This window comes from Takifugu flavidus, chromosome 7, assembly GCF_003711565.1.
Source record: "Takifugu flavidus isolate HTHZ2018 chromosome 7, ASM371156v2, whole genome shotgun sequence".
NCBI lineage: Eukaryota > Metazoa > Chordata > Actinopteri > Tetraodontiformes > Tetraodontidae > Takifugu > Takifugu flavidus.
In genome coordinates this window covers 4,568,456-4,579,145 of record NC_079526.1, presented here as the reverse complement: position 1 = coordinate 4,579,145, position 10,690 = coordinate 4,568,456, and the positions used below count along the sequence as shown (strand labels likewise).

General features: G+C 45.3%; 3 protein-coding genes and 1 long non-coding RNA gene across 4 annotated transcripts; 1 reads left to right on the top strand and 3 right to left on the bottom strand.

The window, feature by feature from the left end:
* Positions 1-8: 8 nt before the first annotated feature.
* Positions 9-7,258, top strand: LOC130528628 (uncharacterized). The gene is made up of 3 exons (XR_008951340.1): positions 9-651; positions 2,087-2,156; positions 6,664-7,258. It is a non-coding gene; the product is annotated as an uncharacterized LOC130528628 (long non-coding RNA).
* On the bottom strand, positions 1,728-3,133 carry bsnd (barttin CLCNK type accessory subunit beta). Its single transcript, XM_057038216.1, has 3 exons — positions 2,781-3,133; positions 2,605-2,675; positions 1,728-1,997 (listed from the first exon to the last, which is right to left on the bottom strand). The coding sequence occupies exons 1-3, from the start codon at positions 2,955-2,957 to the stop codon at positions 1,892-1,894; spliced, it is 354 nt and encodes a 117-aa protein (XP_056894196.1). The 5' UTR covers positions 2,958-3,133; the 3' UTR covers positions 1,728-1,891.
* Positions 3,602-6,285, bottom strand: si:dkeyp-51f12.3 (uncharacterized protein LOC107988041 homolog). Its single transcript, XM_057038215.1, has 2 exons — positions 5,633-6,285; positions 3,602-4,216 (listed from the first exon to the last, which is right to left on the bottom strand). The coding sequence occupies exons 1-2, from the start codon at positions 5,896-5,898 to the stop codon at positions 4,057-4,059; spliced, it is 426 nt and encodes a 141-aa protein (XP_056894195.1). The 5' UTR covers positions 5,899-6,285; the 3' UTR covers positions 3,602-4,056.
* Positions 6,741-10,459, bottom strand: si:dkeyp-51f12.2 (uncharacterized protein LOC100151460 homolog). The gene is made up of 2 exons (XM_057038212.1): positions 9,694-10,459; positions 6,741-8,558 (listed from the first exon to the last, which is right to left on the bottom strand). Exons 1-2 carry the CDS (start codon positions 10,008-10,010, stop codon positions 8,321-8,323), a joined length of 555 nt encoding a protein of 184 aa, XP_056894192.1. The 5' UTR covers positions 10,011-10,459; the 3' UTR covers positions 6,741-8,320.
* Positions 10,460-10,690: the final 231 nt, after the last annotated feature.

Sequence of the window (10,690 nt, the reverse complement as noted above, 5' to 3'; positions counted from 1 at the left end):
ATTTGAAATTTATTCTGGTATCTCCAGTTCGAAATAAGCTCACATGCAGAGTTCATCAGACCAACGATTTGTCATTCCAATCAGCTTCTTGTGAAGCTCCTGCAGCTGAGAGGAGCTCTTGGGGTTTTCTTGTTTTTCATTATGACTGAACAGAACAATTCACATATGTCCTCTTGTTCTGTCAAATCAGAGAAAACACTAAATATCACTGAGAAGGTCAATGATGACGAATCAAGACTATGGGGGAAAATAATACAGCTAAAATCTACTTTAAGTGAAACAATGACGTGTAAATTAGACAACTTTACATGTTTTACTTTACATTTCCCCTATCTATCTATCTATCTATCTATCTATCTATCTATCTATCTATCTATCTATCTATCTATCTATCTATCTATCTATCTATCTATCTATCTATCTATCCTGTGTTTTGGTTGCTGGTGTGTCCACTAGGGGGCGTCAGTGACCTGTTTCCTGGCTCCTTCCTCACCTGTGGCTGATCAGCCTGCTTGGGAACAGCCAACACCGGCTGATCAGTGTTAAATCGTTCGTCATTGCCTTGATTTTGTAACTCAGCTGTTCTTTTTTAAATTATCTCGTGTTTTTCCGAGGCTTCCACGTCACCTCCGTCGAAGAGCACTATTCCCGGTTGGTTTCCTGCACGATTCACTACGTTCGAGTCACTACTGCACCATTCTCGGTTTTGTAAATATTATTGTAAATAAATCTTTCACTTTTCGTCTAAAGGCTGCATTCTGGGCTTCCGTCCTTGTGTTTCTCGTCGTTGTAACACAGGAGGATTAATTCAGGAATCAAACTTTTCCTTGATTACTCAGACAATATGATTTTAAAAATAGCATTCAAATGGAATATTTGATTTAATTCTCTATAACAACACTAGTAATGTCACATTAAACTGAGTTGTAAGTAAAATGTATCCAGTTTATCTAGATTACGAGTTTAGAAAATTTAGATTCCTCAAAAAATGATGTATTCTGATGTCGTCCCGACACATTTGTCAGTTAGAAACAGGCCAAAACGCAAAATAACCTCCCGAACTCAGCGGAAGAATATTTCAAAAGAGGAACATCTGGCCACCTCCGTTCTGTCTCTCTTGCAAATGTTGGTAGAAGAAAGAAATAGGGGGGAAAACACTTAACAGCCCGACATTAGGATTTGTATAGCAACATCTAAACATCTCCTAAACATCTAATTATATTAAACCTGTATTTTATACCGGTTATTATACTCAAACGGGGTATAAATCATGCTTTCTGGTATAAATCTGCTTCCTGTGCTAAACAGCGCCCCCTCTGGAAGACAATAGGTTCTAATTCTGGTTAAACCATGACATCTAGTGGAATATTTGGGGAATTACACGTCGTAGTGGAACGTTTTCATTTTCTGGTATTTTAACCATCCAATTCAGCAAATCTGAAAGGCAAAAATTGTATTTAAACTCAAAAACATTTCTAATAATGTGCGTTGGGATGTTCTTGAGTAGAAGTATGGATTATTTTCTGTTTTTTTCTAGATATAGAAATGAGATTGTATTACCTGAATCATTTTTGTTCCTTTGTCATTTTTTTGTCTATATATTAGGTTGTTTTTTTTTAGAAATTATGGATTTCAATAATGTTAAATAGTATTCAGCTGTAATACTGTATATGTGGCACATACATACAGGGTGCAGATGCAATGCTTGAAGTTAAATAATAAAATAATTTCAATATTTTATGAACTTTTATGGCTGACTTTGGCTTGTATTGTTTCAACATTTGATATAATTGTTACAAATGTTGGTAGTTAATAAAACAGCACACATAGATGATTTCCCCTGCCGTCTTGAGTGTTGTGGATGGGGGAGCAGAATGGCTGCACCCCTCCCTCAGACCAGCTGCAGTGTGGGACAGCTGTGGAACTGGGTCTTGGTGGTTTCGGAGAGTCCACTGCTCCAACTCTTCTCACAGGAGACCAGCAGAGCTTCAGTATACCTACAGTCAGGGGGGAAAGGAGGCTGAGGAAGAGGAAGTCTAATCCAGTTTATTCCTGGGGATTCTGACTCATTTTTTCTATTTCCAAGGCAGCATGTGGTCAAACACATGTACCAGCTGTGACTCCAGCACCACGGGACACGGGTTCACCTGAAGGGGGTGAGTTACTCTTTCATTCTGCATTTCCACTAACCTGCAGGCACAACCATTAGGTTCTTGACCTTCACTCTTAACTCCGCTGCCATAGTAACACCACAGAGTACATTAGATTGCAAGATTATGATCAGCATATTAGTCAACGTACTTCCCTGTCTCAGGCACATTATTTGTGTGTGTGTGTGTGTGTGTTCTTGTAATGGTTCCATATTAAGTCTCAAAATCCACATTCTACTAGCAAAGTGAGGACATTCTTGGGAGGTGAGGACATTTGATTGGTTCTCACAACTCCGTACCAGTGTTTGAGGGTTAAGACTTGGTTTTTAAGTTGAGGTTGGAATCGGGTTTAGGTCAGGGATGGGGGTTAGTGAGGATAATAAGGTCAGGGGCTGTGGAATACATCATGTCTATAAAAGTCCCCACAAAGATATAAGTACAAGGGTGTGTGTACCTTTTGTGTTTTGTTTCAGCAGCTTCAGCATCCTGTTGACATTCCTCTTGAAACGTTGCAACCAAAGGGACCTCACAAACGTAGAATTTCTCCCATTACAGAGGGTATAAATAATGGCTCTGACTCGACCCCGTTACGCTCTGCATGTGTTTACCCAGCTCAGGTCAGATATCTACCTTGGGATAGCACTGACAAGCACTCCACACCGTCCCGGCACACATCATGCTGACGCCCAGAGCGCAGAAGGTGATGTAGACGTGAGGCCGCTCCCGGGTCATTATGAAGAGGCCGACCGCCGCGACGCACAGTCCCGCTGCGATCAGCCCGTACCTGTACGGCTTCCCCTCCACCATCTCTGCAACCTTCCCCTCTCCTCTGCTCTTCTATTTCTGGGCTTGAAGGTGAAGGTGAGGGTGGAGGGAGCGCTCAGGGTTCCACTCTGCTGATTATTACTGCTCAGGTCAAGTAGAAACGAGCAGGTGTGCGCATGCGCGTGCCTGTAAAATGTCACCTTACGCCAAGTAGCTATCAAAGAGGAAGCTTGTGAGCAGTAGTCAGCCAAGTGGGTGTTTACATCTGTTAGCCTCTGGTGTGAGCTGGAGAAGTGGACTTTAGCCTTTGTTATGCTCATTCCTGAAAATAAATTTTCTTTTAAACAAATACTGTAAGTAGGGAGATGGACTTAGCTGCTTAGGTTCAAATCAATTCAACTTCTAATAGTTTCCTGAGGGCATTTTAACTCTCATCCCAAAGAGGCCAGGACTAATAACCCTTAAAGAAGCAAAGAGCCCATAAAAGAAGTTAATCTGCTTGAGTGAAGGAGAACGTCCACAGCAGAAATGCTTGGTAACTTATCAGTCGCTATCTGACAGCTGAAGAGAAGCTAACTTGCGGTGTTTGGGCTCAGCTAGTTAGCTTTAGCTTCACAATCAATGCTGCAGAGTGAAAAAAATCATGATTATCTCTTATTCTCGATAGAAAAAGACCAATCAGAGAGTTTGTGTTTAAGTTCTTAAAAGGTTTATAACGATTCTCGGTGCGAAAACGAATTTAAAGAAATGTTTTGTGTCAACAACCTACTATCTCACCAGGCTGAGAGCGAAAGACATCAGTGTAATCTTGGGTAAGGCACTGCAGCAACATCTAAACTGCTTTGACCAGAGAAACGTGCACATACAAAGTGGGCTGCGCGGCCTCGAGGAGCGCGCTCGGCCCGCTGCCACAGTGGTCGGTCGCAGGGACGCAAATAACAAATCGCATATTTGCAAAGATTGTTCTGAAAACGGTCTCCGGGGAGATGGCGGGAGTCGAAGGCGTGGGTTCATCGGACAATCAGGACGTGAAGGCCACATTAGGACATGCAGGCGGGCGGATTTTAGCCACTTCTGGGGCGTCAGCCGTCCGTCAAAGTCTCAGAAAGCACCAGGACACGTGAAACACGTCCAGGAGGGTTCACGGCTGCTCGCCGGGCTCCTGGTTCTTCATCACCGTGTCATAGGACGGCGGCGGCTCCATGGTCCAGGGTGGAGGGGTGGACGGGAGGGACAACTCTGCCTCGGGCACCCTGCTGACTGAGTCCTCGGACATCTCCCGACGGATTCGGTCCAACCTCCTGCCGAGGGTAGACCAAAAGAATGGTTAACAGAGAACTATCAGGCCTAAAAGCCCAAAACAGAAACACATCAGATCAGGATTCTGTCTCTTACTGGATCAGAACCGATGTCAACATTATAAACAATAATGCTAAATGAGGCCTGATCAATAGCAAAGCTATTTTAAAGGTATAAGAACACCAGAAACTTGCAGCCATACTGTAATTGCTCACATTATTTTACAGCTAATAACATTAGAGAAGATATTTTTGTACAGCACGTTACACTGTAACACTATCCCATCATGCAATGCAACACCGAAAGGGGAATAAATCATTGAAGGCCAGGATGCAGGACAGATGTAGTGTCAATAATAGTACATTACCCACATGTCAGTGTTATACGCTGGGATATAATGAGCATCAGCACTGGCTGATTTCACTCAGATTCCTGCAGTAATTAGTTCATCGTTTATGAGGACTCTTCCCCCAGCTCGCAGCAGACATGTGGTTCAGATCGCAGCGCTTCCTGGGGGACCAGTGTCTGCAAACGCACCAGCAATCTTCCCACGTCGTCTTTTTCCCTTCCAAACACTCAAACTTGGGTTAACAGCCCCCCCCCCCATGTCTGTGTGGCTCCTGTCTTCCTCCGTGTGACTTGATGAGCTCTTTTATAATTACATCATCACAAAGTGGATCACCTCTGATTTTGGGGTGGGGTCTGCTGAGCATTTACGTCCCATTAACCACCAAAAAACCTGGGTCCCTCTCTGCTGAACACCCTCTTTCCCTAAAATCAACCCCTTTTTTTCAGCTTCTCATCCCAGATGCTGACTGCTGGCACACAACTGTGTTTATTCATCATCCAGCCAAATGAGAACATCAGATTTTAGATTTTAATGCCCCCGGGTGGGTTCAGCTCTCCCCTGTGCCAGCACTCTGCAGAGGCTGGTGTAAACACAGCAGGCACAAATATGTCAACAACTGTTGGACGGCAGGAGACATGCATGGAGGACGGACAGCTGTTGACAGCACCGTGGGGGGCGTGCGCCGCAGTTCTATCTCCAGTTCTTGCAACCAAGACCAGAGAGAAATGTTTAAAAAGAGAAACTTTTGATCTGCATGCTTTCATTAGCATTTAGCTCCAAAACCCAGCGAAACATGGTGCGCAGAACTGTAGTAACTGTGTTATAACTGTCCAACTTATTCCACAAGCTGCATAATCAGTTACCTTCAACAACACTGGATTAAACCTTCTCCCATCAAAGCACCACCAAAGAATTGGATGTCTCAAAACAGAGAAAATGCCAGAATTAACTGTCTGAAACACTAAGATGGATGGAAAAGAGTGACTTGGGTTTTGTTTTGGAAAGTTTCAGCACATTTAGTAATCACACTGGCCTAAAGTAGCCTCCGTGCACGCTCCTGCGTGTGTACCTTTGTATGGCCTGAGCCTGGCGCGGGCTGAAGCGCGTCCCTGTACGGGGGTGAAGGAGGAAGTGTCCCGGCACGGCCGCCTGGAGGTTCTTCTTGGCTACACAGAGTCCAGTGACCAACAGGGCCGTGCCCCCCAGCCCCACGAAGAGTCCCAGGATGACCAGCGGGATCGAGTGCTGGGGCAGGCCCAGGCACACGGCAACGACCCCCCCGGCGACCAGCAGCAGGCTGCCCAGGCAGAGGAGCACGCCGCGGGGAATCGCCATCTCCGAGGCCTCTGCGGGAGCTGAGGTCCACCTGAGCAGCGGGAGGGAGGTGGTGGCTCCGATCACAGCATCCAACAGGGAACGTGTCTGGGAGAGGGAGGGGTGGAAGCGGAAACTGGCTTCAGAATTTGTTAAAAATACGCACGGCTGATGGTAAACCGTCTTGGCGCGGCGGTGCGTCGGTGCGCGGCTGCGATCGCCATCGATCCGTCCGTGGAGCCGGCACAAAATCGCTGCTGCTTCAAGCGCTTCTTCATCTCTGTACTCCTCCTCCTCCTCAGCAACTTTGAGTCACGCACGGAGCGTGTAGGGCTTCCGGTCCTGCCGCTCCTCTTTCCAGGCTGCGCCGAGTCCCGAATCTCTGCCGCGCAGCAGGGCGTATCCGGTTCCCACCGAAAACCAGGCGGTGGGGTGGAGGTGGACTGTGGAGCGGCCGCGGACTTCTGGAAAGATCGCATGCGGCTGCAACAGCAGCAGAGGAAGTCCTTTTTCTGTGAAGAAAGTTTTTTTTTCATATTTATGACGAGGAGGGGGGCAGGGCCGCCTGAACGCTGTCAATTTGGCTGCGTTCAACTGTTCACATAAAGAGATCAGTGTAGTTCCAGAGGTGATAAAGCCCAGGTTCCCAACCTTTTTCCATGCCACCACTGCAAAATAGGCACAGAAACGTATTTTCCTACTTTTATTCACTATTCAGATGAATAATTCTGTGTGGCTCATGTTTATGTTTATGTACGTTGTCTCATATTTGTTTTTATTTTTTAGCTGGCCAGCAGTTCTCAGGGTGCCTTCCACTGCAGCACTGTTGGTCTTTTTTATGACAAACCTCCAGACCAGCAGGGATTATGACATTGAGTATCTTTTTTTTCCCTTTAAACCACCTGGATAAATGATTCTCCCAACTTCATTCATCCATGGTAATAACATGATTATTACATCGCTACTGATATTTCTGGAATGACTTTAGCTGTTTGAACGATTAATCTGTTTAGACTATTAATGTTCTCCTCTGGATCAGAGATTTCCTGGTGATTTAAAGATCGGAGAGATGGTTTTCTCCCATTCGCCACCAACTGATCTGCATATTTTGATCGAGACCGAGGAAAAAAAGACACAAAATCCTTCACAGAACTGGCTTTTGTGGTGACTGTAGGTCAGGTTTCACAGGCCTCAGTGTTCAGAGAGCTGCTGTGGAAAAAAAAACTCCCATGAGTCACTGTTCCGTCGTCGCCAACTTACGAGTTTCTCGCAAACTTACAGACGTGCTTTGATGGGAAAAGAGTCGGTCTGTGTCGGGATGATTTTAGAATGAACATAGCGTTTAATTAAAGAGACAGAGGAAGTCATCATTCTCAGGCTACATGTGAACCAAAGCTAGCAAATCATTCATAGGTGATGTCATGTTTCTAATACACAGCTGTAAGGGAGCCATTATAAATATGGAGTAAAATTGGTTTGTTGTTATAACAGTATAATAGCTGACAGTTAATACATTCCCAAGTAAGAAACTGATGCTTTTGATTGGAAATCAAGAGTCATCTTTGCATTAATATCTGATAGCAAGACTCAGCATTAAAAAGTGTTACTTTTCTGTGTAATTTCAACCCAACAGGAAACACGTCCTCCACAGGTGGAGTTATCAAACGCACCTGAAGATCATGAGTGGTCTCACTAAGGACGACCAGGTCTTTGCTCATCCCTAAACACTCATTTATGTTCAGAAAGCCACATTTTCTTCAACAAAAACATTCACCTGGTGTGCAGCTGGAGCTTACCTGCTCTGCCACTATTCAAATATAAATGAACAGTTCAGTTTGTCGGCTCTTCTCCTTTGCTGAAGACTCGGCAAAGAGTCTCAAAACAGCCCGGATCCCCTTCACCCCTCCACTCGTCGAGGCTTCTGTGACACTTGTAGAAATAAAATAAAAGCTATAAATTCTTCAGGACACAGCTCTGTTCCCTATGAGTTCTGGAGAATCCCAAAAGTCCCACCCTCCCCCAACAAAGTACTTTTTCTAAGGAACGTTTGGGGTTAGGGGAAATTTTCCCGCGGTAATTTGGGTGGAAACTGAGGTTTTGCAAAATCCCAATTAAATAGTAAAAGTTCCTGCAGTGGAAAAGGGTTATGGAGATGCTCTTGCACAGGTCAAAGGTTAAAATAACACAAGCTGGTCAGCTGACCATTAGGTGCTACGACGTTTAGCGTGGCCTGTTATCACAAGTGTGTTGGTGCTTTATTGTTAGTTTTGAACCATTCACCTTTTGTTTTGTTCTATATTCAGAGGGCTGTCTACATTACAAACTTATATTCATGCTAGGACGGGCACTTCTCGGAATGGAACATGCTTCTAGAATGAGGAAAGCCTGTCGCACGGCGCCCGGTCAGTCCTCGGGTCACGTGGCTGGGCGCTGTCCTCTGCTGTCACACCTCGAAACTGATCTCCCTGGACTGTCCAAACAGGGGCTCTGTGGCCAGGTGCGTGTCCGAGTACGCCCGCCGCAGGTGTGTGGAGCTGCATGTGGTCTTGATGGCCACCTCATACGGAGGAGGGGGCTCCATCCAGGGTGGAGGGTGAGGCGCTGGACTAAAACCCCCAGGATCCATGGGTGGGTAGTCGAACTCGTCACCACGAGCGTCTTGCCTGTGGCGCTCCATTGTCCTGTATTCGTGAGAGAGAAACAAAAGTGGCATTGAAGCACGTGAGCGAGCGAGTCTCTGAAGGGCCTGCGCTTGTTCGGATTAATCAGATCGGCTTCATCATCTTCTCTGACGCTTTTCCTGTAATTACTGAAAATGGGTGGAAGGAGCGGAGTTGATCAACAACTAGTTTTCTCCCAAACAAGCATATTTAACTAACCAAATCAAGCCAGCTTATTGCTGAGGATTATTTGCCCCCACTAAAACGATTACAGCCGCTCCAGACCCTTTAAGACCCCATTCAGAGGAACATGCAACTACATTTATTTGCAATAAAACACTCAGTGCCAGAGTAACTTGGAAATATTGATTAAGATTAAGAATTCCCTCTCGTGCTTCATAAGCTAATATGATGGCTTATGCTAATCGACACAGTTTTAAAGGTTGTCTTCATGCAAAAATCTGATTTTTTTTCCTGATTGGATCCAAGATCAGATTATCCATCACTCAGCAGAGGTGACATGGAGAAAGGAGGGTAGTTAGCAGCGGGGTCATGTTTAACCTGTTTAGCTATTCACAATCCTCCCAGAAAAGTCCCGCTACTACTAATTTAATTCAAACCAAAAATGTTTGTAATGAGATGTAACTTCAGCATCATAATGATGCTGATTAGACTTTAGTGACATAACTCCCAAAAATAAGATTTGGTAAATGTTGATTGGAATGGGAATGTTGGCGTGGTAACCACACATTTAGAAAAATTCAGACATTCAGACCAGTTCGGAGGATAGTTGTTTCCCAATGATACCAAGTCCTTATGCTAAGCTAAGCTAGCTAGCTGCACGCTTCGTATAGTAATATGATTCCGACTGTCATTAAGAAACCACGTCAGCTCTGTAAAATCTTCCTGGATGGTTGATGTCATGTTGTGGGCGTTGGTAAATTTGATCAAGGACTGTAGCAACCAAACTCACAGCCACTCACAGCCAAAAACTATGAACCCATGACATCACCAAACATGGAGCTCTAAGAGCCACCGAAATTTACTACAAACAACCATTTAACAAATAAAAAATGTTAAATTATAGTATTGTTTAAGGAGGTTGTATTGAAAACATCCACACCACAAATCCATCTGTTTTTTTTCCTACACCCACCTGGGCAGAAACACGGACTGGGACTCTGGGAAGCGGCTGCCCGCCATGGTAAAGAGGGCATGGCTGCTCAGGTTGGGGTAATCGTTGTAGGGGTAGTGTGGACAGTCTTGGTCATACTCCTGGTGGTTGTAGTTAGCAGCACTTTTACTGTTCATGGCCCAGAAGAGCCCCAGGATGAGCATGAACACCCCCAGCACCACACAGCAGAGGGAGAATGCCTGCAGGCGGCTCTGGTACGAAGCCAGGAAGGCTGTGGAGCCTCCGGTCACGATGAGGAAGGCTCCGATGAAGATGGCTCCGTGGTGTAGGGAAGGCATTCTCCTCCGGGACCAGAATTGTTTCAAAGGGTTACTGTCCAGGCTGTGAGAGGCTGGTCAGTGTCAGGAACAACAGTCCCACAGAGTGTCCTCCCCATAAGCTCTGACAGGGTCCAGACCCAGTTACTGTTCACATCATTTCCTTCTGTTGAGGACAGGTCATAAATCCAAGCGTGAAGAATTCACTCCGTAGATCCCTCACATCAGTGAAAAAGTGTTCTAATGTTCTGAAGTATTAAAAAAAGCAAAAAAAAAAAAAAAAAGCAAAGGTCTTGGTTGAGTAGCGGGCCACTGTGGAGGAGCTGTGTTTATCACCAAGGCAGATGGACGAGAGGACAGAGCCCATTAAGAAATCTTTACTGGCGCCCCACCCTCCCTCTGACTAATGTGTCTGAAGGGGACCACTTTAGCCCTCTGTGTGTGTGCGTGTGTGTGTGTGTGTGTGCGCGCGCGCGTGTGCGTGAACCACCATAACGGAAAATATTGTTTTTACGAAAGAAAAAAAAAACCTTTATCACTTATGACTGATATCTTATTACATTTTAGTTCCTACGGATCAAATCAAATCAACCTTTATTTATACAGCGTCTGTTACAGATGGAAAATTTAACAATAGATGATAATGATCATTTTGTCCAGCTACGTTTTAATTGGGGGGGTGGGGGGGGGGGGGGGGTGGA

What these genes read in the sequence shown, in the direction of transcription:
- bsnd (XM_057038216.1), bottom strand. Translation starts at nt 2,957, where the DNA reads ATGGTGGAGGGGAAGCCGTACAGGTACGGGCTGATCGCAGCGGGACTG. An exon ending in CTTGTCAGTGCTATCCCAAG is followed by an intron (nt 2,676 to 2,780) that starts GTAGATATCTGA and finishes TACGTTTGTGAG; the next exon opens with GTCCCTTTGGTTGCAACGTT. An exon ending in GCTGAAACAAAACACAAAAG is followed by an intron (nt 1,998 to 2,604) that starts GTACACACACCC and finishes CCCTGACTGTAG; the next exon opens with GTATACTGAAGCTCTGCTGG.
- si:dkeyp-51f12.3 (XM_057038215.1), bottom strand. Translation starts at nt 5,898, where the DNA reads ATGGCGATTCCCCGCGGCGTGCTCCTCTGCCTGGGCAGCCTGCTGCTG. An exon ending in CAGGCTCAGGCCATACAAAG is followed by an intron (nt 4,217 to 5,632) that starts GTACACACGCAG and finishes TACCCTCGGCAG; the next exon opens with GAGGTTGGACCGAATCCGTC.
- si:dkeyp-51f12.2 (XM_057038212.1), bottom strand. Translation starts at nt 10,010, where the DNA reads ATGCCTTCCCTACACCACGGAGCCATCTTCATCGGAGCCTTCCTCATC. An exon ending in CAGTCCGTGTTTCTGCCCAG is followed by an intron (nt 8,559 to 9,693) that starts GTGGGTGTAGGA and finishes TCACGAATACAG; the next exon opens with GACAATGGAGCGCCACAGGC.